Genomic DNA, 22,681 nt, shown 5'->3' with positions numbered 1-22,681 from the left:
CTGGGAGGGTGACGGACACGTGCGTGAGTTGTTGTCCCCTCACACACTTGTCTGTGCCACGGGGGAGGGGGTCCCTTGCAGCCCTCCATCCCCAGTGAGGGGAGTGAGGGGTGTGAGCCCCACACACACTGCCCCGGTGAGGGGGTGCGGAGAGGAAATCCCCCCCACACACTCATGTCTCCAAGTCTGGGGAGGCAGCATGGAAGCCCCCTGAGCTTTCCTCCCCTCATACCCGCGCCTCAGTTGACACCTCAAATGGCCACTGCTCTGCTAGGCCAGGGGCAATCTTGCCAGCGGCCATCACTGCCTGCAGCAGCTCCAAAGCTGGGAGGATCGAGCGCGTTCGTCTTGTTTGGGCTCTTCTGATGCGTTACTTCCTCAGCAGCCCAACTAACATGGCTGTCCCAGTGTTTTGCAATGCATGTTTCCGACAGCCCCAGAAGGCCACCCCCAGGTTCGGCCTCACCAACTGCGGCCATGTTTTCTGTGAGCTTTGTCTCCAGAAAGGTAATGCGCTTGTGTAGGCCGGGACGCTGGCCGAGGCTCGCCCCCGGGGCAGAGCTTGGCTCCTGCGCCTCGGGGGCTCAGGCCGTGCGCTCTGTGCAGGTTTCAGTCTGTCAAAATCACCTCATGAGTTTTATTTTCCTCAGGCCATAATTTGTAAATGGTTGTGGGATAGCAAGGAATTGGGTTGCTGGAAAGAGCATCACGTAGCTGCCCTGGGCTTTCAGTGCTGTGAATTTCACCCGCTGCCCCTTTCACTTGAGCAGAAGATCCTAAGTCCAGGTCCTATTTCTCAGTATAGAAAACTGATAAAAGCCTGAGTGTATCCTACCTATTTCCCTACTTTTTTACTCTGGAATAAGCCTTGTGCTTGTAATTAAAATAAAATGTCATTTAAGAAATCCTTCTTTTGGCTTTGTAGTGTGTACAAAGCCATGAGACCTTGGAAACAGGTCTTAGGCTTTGGTAGAACTTGAGATTGTAATAATTTGGAGTCTAGATGGGTATGCCCACAGAGATAAAATGAAAGGTTTACCTTGTCTCCCTCATTTTGAAAGGCTTTTTTCCCCTCTCCATTTGTCCATGGATTTCAGAACAGTTTTCAAAGTATAGGATATGTGTTATCTCGTTTTGCCAGTTTTTACAGACATTTTAAAACTCTTGATTACTACAACATTTCACTTCAAGTTGTGACCATTTGAATGTTTCAGGACCCCTAAAAGCAGAGAAATAGAAGCAGCATTTTAGGACTTCACAGTGTGTTTCTGTAAATGTAGCAAAGATTTGAGAGCTGTATGAGTTATACTTTAATTTGAAATATGGGAGACAGACAGGAGTTTTCTCCAAGGTTCCTATGAATATCAAACACCAAATATGGCAGTTCTTCCCTTTCCCTGTCTAACTGCAAATTCACTCCAACAGATCTGGTTTTCTTCAGGGCCTATAGAAAAAACACAATTTGTATTTTTAATTTTAAAAGCAATCTTCAGGAATTAACTAGTATTGTCAGTGGAATTAGTTAACAAAAAAGTAAATGAAATGCAGCCCTTTTGCTTAAACACAGCTTGCAGAATCCAAAAAGGTGACCTGCAGCTGCTCCCTCTCCTTAAATGCTGCGTGAAAAGAAAACTCAAACAATAATCACAGTAAACATCCCACTCTGAATATATATACAAATCAATGTGGGAAGCTCAACTTACTGTGAATCATACTGCCCTTCCTTCAAAGAAAATCTGCTGTAACTCAAACAGTAATCACAATAATATCAATTTATGTTTTCATCTCCAAAGCTGTTTATAAACATTAATCAAAACTTAACAGTGCTGCATTTTTTAACAAGATATGCCTATTTAACAAGGAAGATATATCCACACACACACACACACACACACACGCACACACGCACACACACGCACACATACACACATATATATCAATATTATGGTTTGGAGTAAATATTTACAATGATTGTTAGTGTTTTTGCAAAAACTAAAATGTATTTTAGAAAATGAAGGGGACATGGTGTTCAGGAATAAAAGCTTAAGCCAGTTGAAGTTAATGGCAAAAATCCTGGGATGGAATTTAGTTTCTACTGAAGTCCAAATTTTACATATTTTACCTACAGACTTGAATGCGAGCAAGATTAAGCCAAAGGCATTTTAAACAGTTACACTTCTAATTGTCTGCTCTATCACAGGATTTCACTATGCATTTACATTTAAGCACCAGAGTAGCCCCACTGAAATCAATACACAATTGATTTCAGTGGGACTACTGGTGTATAGTTACTCACATGATAGATAGACAATTGCAGAATTCAGACCTGGTTCCCACTGCACATTCCCCCCCCCCCCCCCCCCCCCCCCCCCCCCCCCCCCCGTATAATCTCGTACTTACATTCTAGAAAATCAAATCCTTTATATACCTTTATTTGCAAAGTATGGACATCTTTCAGTTCCTGGCATAAGCTTTGAACCAAAAGTCTAAGCACCAAATTGATCTCTATGATATATAAATATAACTGCCATTCAATAAGACTTATACTTTATATCCATATTTGTCTTACAGGCAAAGATGATGAATGTCTGATTTGTAGAGCTCCTTGCCGTACAATATTTCTTTCAAAACAGGTAAATTTAAGGTTTTAGTATTAGTAGCATTTGCATTTGCATAGGTTTTTTATACTGGAATTATGACACAAAACACTTTCCTTCTGTCTGTCATTTGCACCATAGATATTTATTAGTAGTAGACACAGATGCTTTTTTTTTTTTTTTTTTTTACTATACAGGGCATATATTCATGGGCTACTACAAACAGAACTATATGTAGGTATCTGAGGTTTCCAGACTTTATGAACCTTCCAGAAACTAGTAGTTGATTATGACAGAAGTTTGCTGACTGTTGTCAAAAATATGAAGACCCTGCTCATGACCAGACCTCAAATCACTTAATCCTTTCCTCCTATGGTTTACAGTTCATTATACTGGGACTGGATTATCTGTACACCCCAGTAAAAATGCACAGCTTGCATGACTTACAGCCTTGTACTTTCTGTACTTGTCATCATGCACAGCTTCAACATTTTATGTGTGTCCTGGAAATATTTTTCACTTTCTTAAGAAAATATGCTGTTTCCTACCCTCAGCATTACCTTCTGTTGTGCTGGAGGATTGCACAGGAACGTTTATTGGGATTTTTTTTTTTCATTTCACCAAAGGACTAAACAACCCTCATTCCATTCTTGTATTAAGAAGGTGCCAGAAAAATTAATCTTTCCTCTTCCAAGCCATGCAACTTCTTTTCCTTAGTTACATGGTATCTATGGAAGCACATTACTTTTGCTCCCTTACTGACTGACTTGCCAGTGAGGTAACACATGTAATTTCCATTAAGGTAAGGGAATTGTAGTGAGCATTCACAGTGGATCTAAAACTGTTGCCACAAGGTTGTGACCATTAAAAAAGGCAGCCTTGGTAGGACATGCTGAAGCAAAGGTTGAAGTCAGTGTTACACTGCTGCAAAAATGGGCTGTGGTGGAAAAGAAGTTTTGGAACAAGCTAATAATAAATTATAGTGAATTTGTCTCTGATGCTATCAAAGGGCAGAAGCATAACTGGATGCTTGGGTGCCCTGTGTAGCAGCCATGCACAGGGCAGTATCAGAGACTGTGCTAGCACAGGCGTAGCGGTAGCAATGCTGCCAGCTCAGCTGCTGCCCTTTTAGCACAACCTCTCTGGTCACCACCCTCTTCACTATGTTATTGATCAAGGGAGTTTTACTATTGATTTTTGTGAGACCAGGATTTCAATATTCATTTATAATACATCATCAAAACTGTAGACAGTCTAAATCAAGCTTTTTAAGGAGTCTAAAAATGGAATAGCTGAGCTACTAATAAAAAAAACTGTTTTATTAGAAGCTGTCACTCTTCTAGAGGATAGGAACTTAAGAAACTACTGTATCTTTTAGGACGGCACTAACGGTGATTTGCAAGCTTTGTTTAAATAAACAAGTAAATTATAATAGGGCTGTGTGAGGCTTCAGACAGAGCTTTGGATTGGGAGAAGCTTCGGATGCTTTGGGGTCTGAAGCAGCACATCCCGGTCGAAGCACTGGCCTCGTTTGGCTTCCCAAAGCGGTTCGGCGCTCCTGAAGAGCTTCAGAGCCGCCTCAGATATCTGGCCATGGGCTATAATGGGGAAACAATAACATATCTATAACTTTGTTGTTTTTTGTCTGATTTGGATGAAATGTTCAAGGGTGATAGACTCTGCAGAGAGGATGAAGCCTGCCAAGTTTCAAGAAGATTCGTGCAGGGGTTTGGGGGGAGAACAGCACCCCAAATTCTTGAAAGCAAAACTCATGTCATGGCTAGGTGTTAAAACATAGTGGGGTGAGAAATGCAAGGGTAATAGCTCTTACCGAGGCCACAAAATCTGCCAAGTTTCAAGAAGATCGGTGCAGAGGTTTGGGGGCAACTGCCCTTCAAACTGCGGACAAGTAAAACTCGTGCCATGGGTGCTTGTGGGACTGACTGTATCTGTCTTGTGGTGGGGAGGGGAGACATTGCTGTAGGCCTGGCTGCTAAGCTGCTGTGTTACCAGTTACCAATCAATCAATCATGATTCACTCAGGGACCAGGGACTCCAGGACCATCTCAATACACAGGACTTAGCTACTACATAATGACTTAACAAGCAGCAATTCGCACCTACAAAACCAGGCTAATACAGACAATCAACTGCTATAAGTCAGACACAATCTTGGCAGGGGTTTTGTCTGTCAGCAGCTAGGGGTGCAGTGCTCTAGAACCCCCCTGCACCGATCTCCTCAGCAGCTGGCAGGCGTCACAGCGGGGGCCACCATCCCTGCAGCTGTCACCCTGCTGTGCCCTAACACATGCAGTGTCACCCATGGCCTGAGTTTTTGCTTGTCTGCAGCTTGAGGGACAGTTCACCCCAGGCCCCTGAACTGATCTCCTTGAAACTTGGCAGGCTTTGTGGCCTCAGTAAGAGCTACTAGCCCTGCAGTTTTGACACCCTGTGTTGTAACACATAGACGTGACATGAGTCTGGCTTTCAAGAATTTGGGGTTCCCCCCAAAGCCCCTGCACCAATCTTGAAACTTGGCAGGTTTCATGCTCTCAGCAGAGGCTACCATCCCTGCACGTATCATCCAAATTGGACAAAAAAACAACAAAGTTATAGATATTTCATTGATTCCCCGTTATACTGACCAGATCTCTGAGGCTGCTCTGAAGCTTCGGAACTGCTTCAGCTGGATCGAGGCGGAAACCCAGTCCAGAGCTCCAGATGGGATCACTGCCATCCAAAATGGCCGGATCCAAAAGCCAGATCAGATCACTGCCAACTTGCGCAGGCCGAAATTATAATGATAATTAAGGAACAACAGAAAAAATGTGGTGTTCATACAGGTCATTAAGCGATTATTTCAGAATAGTTTAAGTATGTTGCTGAATCAAGGGTTCGTTGTTTATTATTTTAAGATGTGATATTAACATCCATAGTGCTCTATGCAATAATTCATAGTTTGCACATTTGTTACAAACTCTTATTTTTAACCTAACCTACGTTTTTGACCTAAGAATGAACCTCTTAATGGCTTTTACATCTTTAGTATATTTCTCCTTTAATTTAGTGTCTTTGTTTTTTCACTATACCCATGAACAGAGTTTATAGCCTGTCCTTTTAAATTTATCTTGAAGACATTTCATAGATTTCATAGACATCAGGGCTGGAAGGGACCTCAAGAGATCATCGAGTCCAGCCCCCTTCCCAAAGGGCAGGAAGTCAGCTGGGGTCATAGGATGCCAGCAAGATAAGCATCCAATTTACTCTTGAAGGTGTTCAATGTAGGTGCTTGAACCACCTCCGCTGGCAGACTGTTCCAGACCTTGGGGGCTCGGACAGTAAAGAAATTTTTCCTTATGTCCAGCCTGAAACGGTCTTGCAGGAGTTTGTGACCGTTTGACCTAGTCATCCCCTAGTCATACTCTTTTTTATTATTATAATGGCTACTGTTCAGTGAAACGTTGTTTTCTTATATAGGAAAATTGAAGTCGGCTATCCTGCACCGAGATGAGCTAATACTGCTTTAATTTGAAATAGTTACACAGCTAGGTGGTATTGGATTATTTTTTATCTATGTATCAGTTTACAAATACGCCATTGATGAAATATCCAAAAACAAGATAATCACTTTCTAACTTATCTTCTAACGATCTAAAAAAATGCTGTATTTAAACCTTTTCCAAATATCAATACTAATTTTGGTAATATTAGTTTTTGGTTTTTTCTGTAGACAAATATTGATATTCAATCACTGTTTATGGGAGTAGAAATGTTGTGCAAGAAATACTCAAGAGAAATTACCCAGGTGAGTCTAGTGAAAAAATGGTTTATAAGATTTGAGTTCCATCTGTCAGTCGGAATCCAGATACTTTGTGCTTTTTTTTCCTAGAAGCTGAGATTTCCTTTGTAAAATTGGTTGTTTATCTTTTGTCTTTAAAGAATTTTATATATCTCTATCTTTGACCTGATCTGTAAATGTACTCATCAGTTCCCATTGGCTTCAATGTAAATGGCAAAATTATATGACTGGATCATTTTCCCCTTCTGCTTTTTTGAGTCCTCAATTCAGAGATTCTTGGAAATGTATAAATTCCCCATGAGGGCTGCTATTGTTTGTTAAATGTGTTACTGACTACCATTATGGTCATTTTAATAATGAACAAATATTTGTCAGTGCAAAAAAAGTTATAGAATATTAGATATATTGTAAATCTAAACAGGGTTATTTAAATCACTATGGTCATAACAAATTATGGCAAAAAATTAAACTTTAAAGGAGAAAATAAAAAATAGTATGTAAAAACTTACAGAAGTTTCTAAGTGTAGACCACATGAATAAAGTATGTATGTGTACAATGTGAAATTTATTCCTAATTATGTAAGTTTAAAAAGGACTGTCTCAATTTATAACTTATAAAATTATTTACCTATTTATTTATAGCATGTCACATACCTGGGTAGTGAGGTATAGATACTGGCAGTCTGGATTTTATTGTACAGGATATTCCTTTCTTTTCCTCTATTTTGTATTCACAATTTGTTTATTAATCACACTTTAACATGTTCCCAAGCATTTGTTTCCCCATCACTGAAGTTTCACACCTCATGCCACACTTAGACACATTCAAAAGTAGCTAACATCTGGCTTGCTCGTTTCTCTTCCAGCTGAAATGATCAATCAGCAGTTTCTCTTACTCCCTCTCTTACTCTCATACCTCTGACCTGCAAGCCACAGATCACATCCTAAGCTCATAATCAGTTGCACAATTGTATTTGCCAAGCCTGCACTGAAAGTTTATTTTAATAAATAGAAATTATGAAAATAACTGCAAGGTTATGTTTCTTTTTACTGCCTCTTGAAGAGTCCTGGGAGAAAAAATATTCTGTAGCAAGCAGAATGAAATCATTGTAGTTATAGCTAGGCTTTCCAGATGCTGTAAAATGCATAATGTGTTTAATCAAGTGTAGAAATAAAATTAATAACCTGACGCGTGAGTTTATAACTTGCTACTTTTTCAAATTTGCCAAATTATACCTCTTTCCAAGTAGTTGGAGATTATACTGAGGAGTTCAGCAGGAGGTACTTACTATATACTAATGTCATAATCACCCACTGTGTTTTGCAATCCTTTTCTTCTTTTTTAAATTAACTAAATATTTTATAAGACAAGTTATACTTGACGATAAGACACAATACATTTTATATTGCCATTGATTTTATGTATGTATGTGTGTGTGCTTATCTCTCTTTTGAATAAATTCATGGCTTTCAAACACTGTAGGCAAACTGCCTCTCTTTTTTTCTCTTGCTTAATGTCAAACAGTCTTAAAAAAGATTCAGTAAAATAACTTTCCTAGCTACTGGGTAGATAAGACAAAATTCAAACATACAGATGTTACAATACTTAGTTGTTTCCTTGATGCTGACTTGGAGGTATAGATCTTCCTGGGATCAATACCTAAAGAATGTAATAAACTTTTATAAAGAAGAATGTGAGTTGCATCAAACATTTTTCTTCTGCTTCCGTTTGTTGATGTTATAGAAATTACTATAACAAATGCACTAATAATGCTACTACCCACAATTTATTTTTAGATTTCAGAATTTCAAGAAAGACACAGAAGAAGGTTATTGGCATACTACAGAGGAAAGGTTTGATTTCTGAGATTTTGCTTGCTTGTTTTGTTTGTCGTATTGTTTTGGCTTTTATTTAGAAGCTGATTTAGGGAAGCTGATTCCTGTTATTAAGGTTGCCTGACCCTTCCAATTATAAGATCTTTTTCTTTCAGTTGTAACTGTATTGCTGAATTGTTTCATGCTGCATGTTGGCATTACAGTAAATTCTTTGGGAAGATTACAGGCAAAATGGGGTAATTCGTTCTGCATTTGTTTTATACAGGTTCATTCTTGAAATTTCTTCTTTGCAAAGTTCTAGTGTTTTGGCCCCATCTTTTGGTATCAGTGACCCACCAAGCTGTCACCCAGACAGCATAGTGGAGGAAGCTGCCTGATCTGAATGCCAGAGAAAAGATATAAAATTTGAGCCTGTCTCTGAAGGATGAGAAGAAGTAGGAAAAAGGACTAGGATTGGCTGAGCAAGGAGTCTGGGATGGCAGGCATATTGATACTGATTGGAATAGAACAGGTACTGCCAGGAGGCAGTTGTATGGGGAAACAATATTGAATGAGGGGTTGGGGAAAGGACAGAATCCAGTACTAGGAACAAGTACAGGTGTTGAGGGTAGAGTGGGATGACATAGATCTGTGAAGGAGCTAGAGCACTGGGGGAGACTAAAGCTAGCACTACATAGTGGATGCCGGGATCCACAAGGAGTCTCCCACCAAGTGATCCTGGGTTGTCGGGTGGCTGGAAACCGCTCTGGGTTTCCAGGCTGGGGATCCAGCTAAGTTCCTTCCTGGGTCCAACATAGTGGAGTCTATTGCAGCCACGGTGCTCTGCCCTCCCTGTCTGCATGGCTCCACTTCTTCCTTTTTATCTGGCTCTGGGCATGGGCCTATGACATCACTCCCCAAGCAATGCACAGCTGCAGGGAACAGGTGCTAATAAATCACTGTTGTGGCATCTCTCCTTGGTCCACTTCCATTGACTCCAATTGTTATAGTTACCAGCAGATGTTATTCAATATCCAGGCACTGGATGACCGGGTCCAGGCTTATTGAGGATGATAGAAGCCGGGGAAGAATAGACATGCATGCCTCTGCTCCATGAGGTTGCAGAGAGTGGATTACCCATCTTGGCTTGTCTGCATCTCACTTTTATAGGGATTTCAAGTCTTTGTTCAGCATTGGGGTTTTTCCATGCTCAGTCTTTAATTAGTTGTTATCTCAACTTGAGGTCATTCCAGTAAAGTTGGTGTCTTTGATGAGGTCATTTTAGTAAAGTTGGTTATTTCAGAGTTGTTTTTTCAGTCTTGATCTTTGCCTTGAAGTATCGTGTCTTTGAACCATTGTAGTTGAACTACACAAGTATTGTGTAGTTCCAAAGGGCAGGATATGCAAAATTCCTTTTTCTAACTATCTTCTTTGCACCTGATCACAGATGAGTTTTTCAGCCATCCATGAATTAGCTTACTGTCTGGTAACTTATACATTGGTGCCTTGTTGCTTACACAATCAGTTAAATCTTCTGTTTTCATTTTCATTTAGTTACTGTTCTTTCACTATTCACCCTCTCACACAGACACTCACGTACACAAAGCATATAAAGTTCATCTACTCGTGTCAAGCAGGGAAAAGCACAAAATAGAGTTTTAGTTGTTCATACAATCATAGAGGTTGATAAATTCAATATTATTATCATTTAAACATAATAACTAATACGCAAAAAATCATACTACACAATGGCAAGTACCAGTCTACTCTCACAGGGAAGGAGCGTGGGGGCCAGATCAAGGCCCCCTTCATGAGGGAGTGGGGCAGGGATGAATGGGGACCTGGCCAGGCTGGGGTGGGACAATTGGAGCCTGGGCTGCTCATTCAGGGGCGTGGGGGGAGGGGCGGGTCCCACCACTGTGCACGCCCTGGTGGAGGCCCGGGGGCACACGCCCCCCAATTTGTGTGCTTGTAGCTGGTCCAGGAGCAGTGCAACACCATGTGCCTGCTGTTGCACCCTGTGCCAGCCCCATGATGGGACACACACGGTGTTGCATAACTCTGGAGGCAGTGGGACACAAAGCCAAGCATGCAGTGGCAGCTGTCTCCATCCCTTGCACAGATCAGGGACATACCCCCAGGGCCTCCACAACTGGTGTGCACACAGAAGTGGGAGCCTCTGTGCCCCTGGACAAGCCATCTGGGCTCCAACAATTGTCCCACCATCCAACCCAGCTGGGGCCCCGTTCACCCCAGCCTCTGCCCCACCCCATTTCCTACCTCACCACTGGGGCCGATCTGTCCCGCTCCCTCCCCCCGCCCCCAGTTTACCTGCTGGATGTGTTATAGTATATTGAAATATGGTATATGGAATATGGCATATATGGTACACAATATACTGACATGGGTATAATATCTAAAAATAAATAACTGAGACATAATAACTTCTTTATAAAATTAGGTGTTTGACAATCACATTGTGTATTAAACTAACTGAACTGTATTGCATCTTGGAATATGTTATGCAGATTGCAAAGTTGGAAGAATCTCTAAAGAAGGCAATGCAACAAATACATCCAACAAAATGGTAAGAGGCTTCACATAGCAAAGATACTTTGATTACAAAGAGTACTTCCAAATAATTTAAATCTAAAACAGGGGCAGGCAAAGTCTGGTCCATGGGCCAGATCAGGCTTCCAGCAAATTCCATTTCTCAGCAGCCTCTGCCCACGTTGCTGCAGCTGGCTTCCATGGGAGACCAGGGCGCAGGGCAAAGATTTCCATGGAGACCTGTCCAAACAGTGCTGGTGGGTGCGTTGCTGGGTAAGGAGCTATTTGGGGGCCAGGGCCAGGATCTTTTGGCAGTGACAGCGCAAACCAGAGCTAGGTCCACTGCATGCACACCCCAGGCAGAGGTGTGCAGCAGCAGATCGTGGCCCTGCCCCAGCTCTAAACCACACTGTCACCAACACAAAATCTCCGCCCTGGTCCCAGAGCAGCTCCCCATCCAGCTGTATGCCATGCCAGAACTTCTTTGGTAAATCTCCATGGAAACCCTGGCCCTATGCTGTCACAGCTCTGCTGCTCCTGGAGTCCCTATAGAAATCAATTGCAGCAACACAGACAAGGGTAATGAAGTCTGACCGCCAGCTGGATCTGCCATTTTGCCTACCCTTGTTTTAAAATTAATGTATAAAATTTAAATTAATGCAAGAAACTCTACTTTTATTTGCTTTTTTATTCCATGTTCTGTATTTGTGTGTAAATTGACCCAGTATATTTTTTAGCTTTACCAAAATGTTTTCTGATGCCATGCCAGTTTCCCTTTCACTCATTGTCCTGCCTGTTGATCTTGTGGGTTGATGGGCAGTGTGTTCCCTGTTGGCAGAGATGTGCCCCTGGCAATTTGTAGGGTTCTCAGAAATTGCTGGGGGCCCATTTTTGTAAGCAGGGAACTCTGACTTTCTCTGCTTCTAAAGACACCCTAGAGAACTTTGCTGGGATATTAGCACATTCTTCTTAGTTGCAGCAAGATGGCATTCAAAGCCAGATGAATCATGATGTATTTTGCTTGCAAATTTGCAGTATATATCACATTATTGCTAAATTGGTTGAAATTAGTACAAGAAGAGCAATGTCAGCAATATTTACTAGCCTTAACATGCTGACAGAGTAGTCTTGCATTCATTTAGTCAGTAAACTTTCAAACATGCATTGTGATTTCTTGGGACATGGTATAAATTTGAAAAAAAGTGAACTTGCAAGATTTCTGATCCTGGAATATCCAAACTTTTGTGTCTTTATTCCAATAAAAAAAAAATGTGTGTGGCATAAGAATGGCATATTATGTGCGTAAGAAAATGAGATTTGTTTGGGTGCAGAAGGATACCTTATTAAAATCCCTGTTTTCTTGCATCAAAGTGCATAACATTATTCTAATAACCAGTTGAGACTATACTAAAGCACCGGGCTTGCATTTGGTAGCTAAAAACAAGCAAATAATAAACTAAATGCAGTTTCACCTTTAGTCATTACTGCATTAATGAAGGAAAGGAAAGGTGATTTTTTTTCTATAACCACATCTGAATTTGGTCCCAGCAAATATATTTATATTTGGGTTCTAATGATTAAGAAATAAGTTTTGTTTTAACCTGGACTAGTGACATTTTTTTCCAAGAAACACAGTTTTTCCCCCTTATTAAAAAATGTAATTTGTTATAAAGGAAAGTGTCCAGACTATATTATTTTTCAGTAATTTCAGGTGAGTCTCTGAAGTGATAGATAGAATATGAACTTGAATGTCAGGAGTTCTGAGGTATGCCAAGGAGTTTGATTGCCAGGCAAAAGTCTATTTAGAGAATTTATGTCTCTTTCTCTCTTTAAATTATGATATAAAAAATAGCAGGTCTTAGAAACTTGAAGTTTGATTTGTTATGGAGATTTTGCAGCAAGCTATTGTTCACTGCTCAGAAGAAAGGTAGGATTTATGGCGAATAATTCAACAGGAAATTTAAAGTATTTTTTTTGCAAAAATCTAGTTGATCTAACAAAAGATATCACCTCTACCACAAGTTCCAATTCCTGAGAAATTTAAAGAATTTAAGATCAGATCCCTTTTTATGTTGTTAAGTCAAATGATTAACTGTAAATTACATCAGATCAGTATTAAGTTGCCAGTACCAATTCTTCCATGCACAGCAATATGTACTTAGGATGACACTGTAACATGCTATCACACAGTAATACATGTGTAACCCTTCTCCTAAGCACCAGTCAGTAGCACAATGGCTAGGTTCACATTTTGGGGTACCTCATAAATTATACACATGGCTTGAGACCCCACCCAGAAATCTGGGAACACGAATGTATCCTGGGCGCACCCAACTATGTGCTCCCCTCTCCAAATAGAAGAGATAGGTAGCTAGGCAGAAGTACAGTCAGAGGGATCTGTATCTGTAAAATACTGGCAAGTTCCCTCTATTCCCTATAGTCAGGCCAGGACCAGGAATAGCTTAACTATATACAAATTTATTAATGTTTACAGGAAACTTTAAAAAGATAGCTATTAATATACAAATGATATAGATATTTACAGATTTATAAGAAAGTATTGGTAAATATGTACAACAACAACACAGCTAGGCAGATAAACACAGGTATCAATACATAACTTTAGATGAGAACAATAACAATAATTAGATACAAATAAACCTCAACTTGCTGACATAACCCAGGCCACACTGGAGCATAACAATATATGTATATATCTATATATCTATATAACTACTTACAAAATGGGAGGTGCAAGTCTTTTTCCCCCTTCGAGGGAACCCATGTGGCTGAGACTGGGCATTCCACTAGGGTGCCAACCTATGGCACCCTCCTCGGGGGAGGAGAGTCCCAGTACCTCCTCAGCAGCAGACGAGCCCACCTGGTCCCTGATCCCTCAGGACCCCCTTTCAGGGCTTTCTACCCTGTGCGGATCCATTTCCTGGGTACTCACTGATCCAGGGACCAGGCTGGGAAGCCTCCCAGAGCCATAGGTGGTTTGTTGAGGTTGCCCAGAGCCCTGCCTTCTGTCCTCAATTGGGGCTCGGGCCACCTTGTGTGTGTCCTGACACCTAGGCCTTGCCTTCTGCCTTCCATTGGGGCTTGGGATGCCTCGTGCGGGCCCTAAAACCAAGAGCAGTGAACCTCCACCGCGCCCTGCTGGTGCCTCCCAGGTGCCCAGACTCACACCAGGGAGGGGTTGCAAACCCGAGCAGCCTGGCACCACTCCCAGCATTTGTGATGCCATGCACCTCTGCGTGCACTGAGTCCTTGGCTGCATGCCAAGAGTAGCAGACCACGTGTGGCTCCCAGGGTCTGGTGGCTCCATGCACTGCTGCATGCTCCAAGTGTCCAGGAACCCAAATTGCCTTCTGCAGCTCCCAGGGTCTGCCCCATGCACCGCTTTGTGCACTGCTGGGGCTGTAGCCAAAGCCACTTGCTGCTCTGGTCCTGCTGAGGAGGTCTTCCAGGGCTCTTCTGGGCTACTGCTTCCACCCCCTAGGCAGTTCTCCTTAGCTCTTCTTAGCCCAGTCTGCTTCTTTGTCCCTTGACGCATCTTCCACATACTGGGCATGCAGCTCCTTTTATTCACTCCGGAGGCTCCACCTCCTAAGGCTTGCTGGACCTGAAGAATGCAGGCTTCAGTCAGGTCTGGGAGGCTCATGGCACCCCCTCCATGTGAGGGGCGGGGCTGGCCCTGCCCAGCCCTTACCTGATTGGTAGATGGGCTTCACCAATCAAAAAGAAGAGTGTCTGAGGCCGTTTGAGCTGGGCTGAATCAGTAAGTCTGCCATACTAAATGAATTGTTACGGTGTCCTGCATAAACAAAAAACCCTCCTCACAAGCAGTGTACATACAAAAGACAGATTTATTACAGAAAACAAGGGGAAACATCAAATGCAGTATAAAACACTACTAACTACAAGGTTGCACTGCATCAGGGGAAGCTGCTAGAAATCATGGGTCCTTTTGCAGAGCAAGGGGCCCCTCATTGCTCTTGGAAGAATGGTAGCATGCCAATCTTTTCTCCCCCAGAGAGGCTGTATGTGTATGTGGGGAGTGACAGAATGCACACAGCCTAAAACTTCTGGGCTAGTTTATATAGCCTGCTGAAACAAACTTCAGGAAAAGCTCTAAAAGGAGCCAGGTTGATTAATGGCTACAGCTAGCCCAACCACACAGCATGGCTAGAGCAAAGGACTATCAAAGAAACAAGGGGAAAGACCAGGCCCACCCTCTAGGCCTAGGCTGAAGGTAGTTTGGGTCACAGCTGCACAGGGAGCAGAAAGTTGCAAGCCTCAACCCTGGCCCAAAACTGGCAGTATTAGAAGCTCCCAGGTTTCAACCTTATTTAAACTGCTAGGCCTTACTCCTGGCCAGCAAACCCAAGAACCAATACTCGTTTCCCCAATATTACTCCCTTAAACTTCCAAAGAAAAAAGGGGAAGAAAAGAAAAAGAGAGGAGTTTCCAGATACTGGGGCAATTCTCCCTCTCTCTCCCCTCTACACAGGCTTCCCTTTTCACTATCTGCAACTCATTCTCCCTTGAAGGAGATGCCACTCTTTAGCAGGCAGCTGCCAGCAGCTTCTTCTCCCCCAAACCAGCCTAGCTCACCTTCATAGAATCATAGAAAATCAGGATTGGAAAGGACCTCAGGAGGTCATCTAGTCCAACACCCTACTCAAAGCAGGACCGTCCCCAACTAGATCATCCCAGCTAGAGCTTTGTCTACTCAGGTCTCCAAAAACCTCCAAGAATGGATATTCCACAGTATCTCTGGGTAACCTGTTCCAGGGCTTTACTACCCTCCTAGTGAAAAAGTTTTTCCTAATATCTAACCTAAACTTCCCTTTCTCCAACTTGAGACCGTTGCTCCTTGTTCTGTCATCTGCCACCACTGAGAAAGGTCTAGCTCCCTCCTCTTTGGAACCCCGCTTCAGGTAGTTGAAGGCTGATATTAATCTCTTCTCAGTCTTCTCTTGTCCAGACTGAATAAACCCAGTTCTCTCAGCCTCTCTCAGAAGTCACATGCCCCACCCCCTCACCATTTTCACTGTCCTCCACGGGACTATCTCCAATTTGTCCACATCCTTTCTGTAGTGGGGGGCCCAAAAATGATCACAGTATTCCAGATGTGGCCTCACCAGTGCTGAATAGGGGGGAGTAACCACTTCCCTTGATCTGCTGGCAATGCTCCTACTAATGCAAGCAAGTATGCTATTACCCTTCATCACAAAAAGGGCACACTGTTGGTTCATACTTAGCTTCTTGTTCACTGTAACCCCCAGGTCCTTTTCTGAAGAGCTGCTGCTTAGCCAGCCACTTCCCAGCCTATAGCGGTGCATGGGATTGTTCCATCCTAAGAAGGACTTTGCACTTGTCCTTATTAAACATCATGAGATTTCTTTTGGTTCAATCCTCCAATTTGACAAGATCTCTCTGAATCCCAGCACTACCCTCCAGCATACCTACTACTCTCCCTGGGTTGGCATCATCTGAAAACTTGCCGAGGGTCCACACCATCCCATCTTCCAAGTTGTTGATAAAGATATTGAACAAAACCAGTCCTAGGACCAACCCCTGTTGCTAAGTAGACCCTACCTGCTGCTAACTAGACATTGAGTCATTGATGTTGGTGGGCTCCTTTTGAGACCAATGATCCAGCCAGGTTTCTATCCACTCTACAGTCCATTCATCCAACCCATACTTCCTTAGCTTGTTAGTGAAAATGTTGGAGACCTTGCTAAAATCGAGGCGTATCACCTCCACTGGTGGTCTCTCCATACCCACAGAGCCAGTCATTTAATCACAGAAGACAATCAGGTTGGTCAGGCAGGACTTGTCCTTGGTAAATCCATGCTGACTGTTCCTAATCACCTTCTTCTACAAGTGCTTAGAAAGAGATTCCTTGAGGACCTGCTCTGTAGTTTTTTGCAGGAACTGGAGTGAGGCTGATCAGTCTGTAGTACTTTGAATCCACTTTCTTCAAGACGGGCACTATATTTGCTCTTTTCCAATCATCCAGGACTTCTCCCGACCACCACAAATTTTCGACCAGTGACCTTGCAATCACATCAGTCAGCTCCCTCAGCACCCTTTGATGTATTGCGGGAGCCAGGGACTTTTACACATCTAAGCTTCTCTAAATAGTCCCAAATCTGTTCTTTCACCACTGTTGGCCGCTCACCTTCTCCCTAAACTGTGTTGTCTCATGCAGTAGTCTGGGAGCTGCCCTTGCCTGTGAAGACTGAGGCGGAAAAGGCATTGAATACTTCAGCCTTTTCCGTATCATCTGCCACTAGGTTGCCTCCCCTATTCAGTAAGGGATCCACACTTTTCCTGATATTCTTCTTGCTGCTGACACGTGTAGAAACAAATGGTAGTTTACTTATGAGCTGGTGATGCTTATACATTTTAGAGCTTCTTGACTGTTCTCTCTTTGCATGGCATCACCCTGGCCTTGTCCAGTTAGGGAGTGCCACACTGAAGTCTTTCTCCCATTCTGAAGAATCCCCTGCTTCCTCTGCCCAATGAGGCCAGAGGGTTTTACATAGTTTCATAGTTTCTAGGGTCGGAAGGGACCTGAGCAGATCATCTAGTCCGACCCCCTGCCATGGCAGGAAAGAATACTGGGGTCAAATGACCCCAGCAAGAAGTTCACCCCCAGGGTAGGAGCCTGCACCACTTCTCTTGGAAGCTGGTTTCAGACCCTAGCTGCCCTGACTGTGAAGTAGCGCCTCCTGATATCTAACCTAAATCTACCCTCTGCCAGCTTGTGACTGTTATTCCTGGTCACTCAGGGGAACAGGGACTCCCCCAATGCCTGTTGATCCCCCCTGACTAGTTTATAACAGGCCACAAGATCCCCCCTCAGCCTTCTCTTTTGGAGGCTGAACAGGTTCAGGTCCCGTAGCCTCTCCTCATAGGGCCTGCCCTGTTGTCCCCTGATCATACGAGTGGCCTCCTCTGGACCCTCTCCATGCTGTCGACATCCCTCTTGAAGTGTGGCGCCCAGAACTGGACGCAATACTCCAGCTGTGGCCTGACCAGTGCCGCATAGAGGGGGAGGATCACCTCTCTGGACCTGCTCGAGATGCATCTGTGGATGCAGGACAAGGTGTGGTTGGCCTTCCTAACTGCCTCCCCACACTGCCGGCCCATGTTCATCTTGGAGTCAATGATGACCCCCAGATCCCTTTCCACCTCCGTGCTGACAAGAGGGGAGTTCCCTAACCTGTAGGTATGGTGCTGGTTGTTCCTCCCGAGGTGCATCACCTTGCACTTGTCTGTGTTGAAACCCATCCTATTCTTGTCCGCCCACCCTTGTAACCTGTCTAGGTCTGATTGTAGCCTGTTGCATCCTTCCAGTGTACCCACGTCCCCCCACATATTTTACTCAGACACAGGCCCCAGCTTTCCATGTGAGAGGGCCATCTTGCCCACATAAAAACACAATATACAGCAACTAAATGTGTGTGTGTGTGCTGCACATATATGATATTATTTATAGCTAAGTATATGTATTGCTTTGTCTTATGGGGAACTGAAGTATTATAATAAGAACTATAGATAGGTAACTATAGATAGGTAACTGTATTTTGATTATTAGAAAGTACTTAATTAAACAAACTTTTTTGTTTACTCTATATTCTGTCTTCCTTTTTATTTTGAATTTAGTATCAGACCTCAACAAACTGCTAGACCACCAGTGTCCACTCCAGATAGAAATCCAGTTGCTAGTAAGAGAAATACTGTTTTAAAATATTAAATATAAAATGCAAAGTCACTGATAGTAACAGTGCTCTTACCTTTGGTTTATTAATTACTTTAGTTTCTTCAGCAAAACAGAATGCATTTTCTTCATACTCCCTTCATCTCAATCACCCATCAACCTCTGAAATGTAGGTATAGATCCATTAATTTTCAGTATAAATTTTAAGAATGGTAAAAGTTTTGCAATTATCACTTATCCAATGTCTTTTAAAAGTACACATACCTATTTCTGAAGCTGAATGTGTATCCTTTGGTGGTGAATCCAAATATCGATAACAATGCATTTTCTAATTTTGACATCTAGTTTCCCCTCTATATTGAAATAAAGGAGAAGAAATTAGACCCTTTTCAGTGATCAATGCATTCATTCTGTGATTCCAACTAAGCAGTAAATATGACTATTTTCCTGGAATAAGCCTCAATTCAGTAGTGTCTTAAAGCACATACCTAACATTAAATGCAAAAATAATTCTGTTGAACTCAGTGGGAAAATACATTTAAAGTAAAGCACATGCCTAAATATTACTGAATCAGGGTCATAATTCTTACCTGTTTCCCATCAGTGGGATTGCACAGAATAGAATTTGGCCCTTGGTTACTATTTCCTATTTTAGTGTCCGAATCATTGAATCTCTCTGAATCTCTCTGAATCAAATCGGAGGCTTTCGATTCGATTCAGAGAGATTAATGGGTCTCCTGATTCAATTTGGATTCGGAGATTCAGCCTCCAAATTGGGTCAAATCTCCTCTGAATTGAATCAGCGACCGAAGTAATATTTGGCTACTGCATAGTTAGCATCACTAAAAAGCCATGCACTGGCGCTATTGCACAGTAGTGTGATGAATATGACAAATATTTTTCATTTTCAGTACATTTATTTGATTTTAATATATTTCCCATAATATACATATATATTTTGATTTCTTTTCCCAGGGGGGAGGAGATGGAGATTGATCCTGTACCTTTCCCAGTGAGGAAAGTAAGTTCATTTTATGTATATAAATCTCAGTTTTTCTATATCCTGGTTGGGTTAAAAGTTTCTATGTTAAGATTTATTTGTAAAAATAGAGTCAGTGTCCTGCCCTGTATTCTAATGTCATGAATGCTAAATAAGAGATACTGATATGTATGAAGTTATTGTTAAGAGTGAGATTGACATTTGAACAATATAAATTTGTAAGGTTGGGGGTGTTGGGGGCAGCAAGGAATAGGAGATGCTCTGTTTACCAGGGAACAATGGCCACAAACTGACAGAAAGCAAATTTAGGTTGGGCATCAGGAAGAACTTCCTTATGGTAAGGGCTGCCAGAATCTAGAATGGGCTTTCAGGGGAGGTGGTGCTCTCCCCTACCTTGAGGGTCTTTAAGAGGAAGCTACACATGCACTTGGCTGGGGTCATGTGACCCCAGTGCTCTTTCCTGCCCAGGGCAGGTGGTTGGACTCGATGATCTACTGAGGTCCCTTTTGACTCAAACATCTATGAATCAAAGTATTTAAAATGTTTTACTTTCATGCTTTATAAAAGCATTATAACTGACTTACTGAAATACCTTAATGATATAAAAAACAATTTTTTTTCTATTATCAATAATTTTCCATGCCTTTAGCTTGAGACAGCAACTGGACCAGCAAGATTGTCATTGATAAGCCCCCCTCAGGGTGGACGTATGGGTAAGTAAATTCCATAATAGCCATATCATATTTACTTATATATCACATGCACTTCCCCCTGCAAAATATAGCCTCCCTTCCCTCCCCTCAAGCTGTGTCATAAACTGGGAAGCTAATCTTCTGCCCACAGTAGAAATACCCTGGTTTGAATTACTACCCCACAGTACAGTCACTGTGGCATTACTATTCAGACAGTTGTGGGATTCAGTTGATTTAATAGCTCCTTGTTCTTCACTCTACACATGTTAACAGTTGTCTGTCCTTGTTTTGCTCTTGATGTCCTACTAATCAAGCTAGCCTTTCTTGAGACTTTTTTTTTATCTGCTAGCTGCTTCTGATCTCTCTTCTGCTATTTCACAGCCCTAGAGACTCTTTAGAGCTTTTCAGAATCATAGACCCACCCATGGACCCCATTCTTTTGTAGCAGCTAAGGTTCCACCTTTTAATTAAGCAGAAAAGGGAGGATAAGTCAGAAGAAACTTAGTTTCTGCCCCTGTTCTATTAAGCCATAACTCTGGAAAAAAAATTTTTTTTCATTCTGACTTTCTAAAATAAGGTGTGTATTTTAATTTGAGGTGCATTGAGAAAATACAGTAGTTTATTATCTCTTAACTATTTAAGTGATTTGCTAAATAGAGATTAATTGCTTCATAGAGTCCTTTTTTGCTCACAGCTAGGAAGGAAGTTACCATGTAAAGGTCAGTCTAGTAAAGAGGAAACAGTAAAGAAACATTAATGAAACAAGTGTCTGCTCTGTCCTCTTCTCCTATAACCTGAATAATGTTAGCTGAAGAACCACTGTTAATGGCTGCAGAACAATTTGATTAATGCTGTGTCAGAAACAGATGTGATTTAATTGTGGTGTATAACAGAGGGTTGTTTCAGTGATGTTTCATTTGATTAGCATATTGTTTATTAAACACAAAGTTTATTTTAAACATCTGAAGTAGGAAAGCAGGGGTAATGAAACTAAAACTAAGACCAGAGAGTTGGTTAGCTGCATTAATCTGAAGTCAGCCAGAATGTAGGGCAGGACATCACCTTAGAGACTAACAGGTCCATAGAGGAATGAGCTTTTGTAGACAACAACTTACTTTGTTAGATGATAGCCGAGGAGAACTGGTTCAGAGAGGCATGAACTTTTGTAGACAACTGACTACTTCATCAGATGATAATAAATAATAGCAGCTGATAAAGGAGTCTGTTGCCTATGAAAGCTCATGCCTTTCTTGAACCTGTTAGGACAAGGTGATATCATTAAGACAACTTTCTGCCTAAAAGTAAGACAAAACAAAGATAGTCCAGAATGAAAACCAAATATTTCCATTTCATAGGAGACCATTTCTTACAGCCAAAGGGTAGGGTGAGGATACCAGGGATTTGCTATGGTGACTATTTACACAAAATTCTGTACTATTTTGGAAGTTAGGCGAAACCTCTGACATATATTAGACAACCCTGGAAGGCCCACTGTGTTACAGCAACCACTCTGAATTTTTCTATAAGTTTCAGCGCTTCCTTGAATCTGTATGCTGCACCTCACTCATAATATGCTTCTTTGACCCTTGGCTACGCGCAGGATGCTCCTACATCAGTACTCATGGGGAGATGCTCAAGAGAGAACCTTATGGCAGGCTTCTACAAATCCTAACCTAAGTTGAATCAGCAGCTTTTATGGCCCCTTTACACTACTCCAGCCCTTTTAAGTGGTTCAATGAGCTGGAGAAGGGATCAACACCACAGTGCTTCAGTGGTTTCCTCCCATGCTGAATGTTAAGTACAGGTTTTCCTCGCTTTATGTGGATTCTGTATGTGTGAATTTGCTCTTATGTGATGACCTTTTTGATACCAAAAATGTGTTATATGCGAGGTAAATTCACTCTTACATGATCGGTGTGGTGGAAGCCCATGGTCAGCTGCTTTGTGTGGTGCATTGTGGGAGTGATGCGCACCAAAATATAGTCTCCCGTGTGGATTTGTGCTCCTTGCTCATTGTCTGCGACATGTGTTTCTGTAGTTGCCATCCCCATGATTGTGCACTGTCTGCTCTTGGTGAGTACCAAAATTGTCTTGTAAAAGTGGGAGAAATGGGTCTGGGGTCAGTACAGTCAAGGTGTTGGAACCTATCCCTATTTGTTACATTGTAAAGTGGGCTCCCTTTATGCAAAATTGAGTTATGTGCCTTTTTCCAGGAACACATGTACAGCATAAAGTGAGGAAAACCTGTACTTGTTTAGTTTTTCAAAGGTAAAGGCCCGATTCTTCAGCTCTTTATTGGTTTGTATGCAATACACATTCTTTGTAAATGTAATGCACATACATTTCTCTCCCATTTATCAGTAAGCCATAAATATTTTATCATCTATTTTGTATCTGATTTAAATACTTATAACCTCTTGTGCTTTTGTTTTTGCTTTTAAACTTACAAATCACAAAATACTCACAGTCTGAGATAAACATTTTTTTCATGGT

The 22,681-nt window shown here is 42.0% G+C and overlaps 1 protein-coding gene across 1 annotated transcript in view; it reads left to right on the top strand.

The window, feature by feature from the left end:
- Positions 1–380: 380 nt before the first annotated feature.
- RNF212 (ring finger protein 212) overlaps positions 381–22,681 on the top strand; it is a 31,446-nt gene continuing 9,145 nt past the window's right edge. Inside the window, exons 1-9 of the mRNA XM_090034675.1 lie at positions 381–507; positions 2,572–2,633; positions 6,328–6,402; positions 8,194–8,250; positions 10,740–10,798; positions 18,442–18,503; positions 18,596–18,665; positions 19,472–19,517; positions 20,146–20,209. Coding sequence (XP_089890801.1) covers positions 396–507; positions 2,572–2,633; positions 6,328–6,402; positions 8,194–8,250; positions 10,740–10,798; positions 18,442–18,503; positions 18,596–18,665; positions 19,472–19,517; positions 20,146–20,209 — 607 coding nt within the window. The 5' untranslated portion in view covers positions 381–395. The remainder of the gene's footprint in view (positions 508–2,571; positions 2,634–6,327; positions 6,403–8,193; positions 8,251–10,739; positions 10,799–18,441; positions 18,504–18,595; positions 18,666–19,471; positions 19,518–20,145; positions 20,210–22,681) is intronic.

Source organism: Crocodylus siamensis, chromosome 2 (assembly GCF_052110815.1).
Source record: "Crocodylus siamensis isolate JL-2025a chromosome 2, ASM5211081v1, whole genome shotgun sequence".
Classification (NCBI taxonomy): domain Eukaryota; kingdom Metazoa; phylum Chordata; order Crocodylia; family Crocodylidae; genus Crocodylus; species Crocodylus siamensis.
Note: the sequence above shows the minus strand (reverse complement) of the source record. Positions and strands in the feature narration are given on the sequence as shown.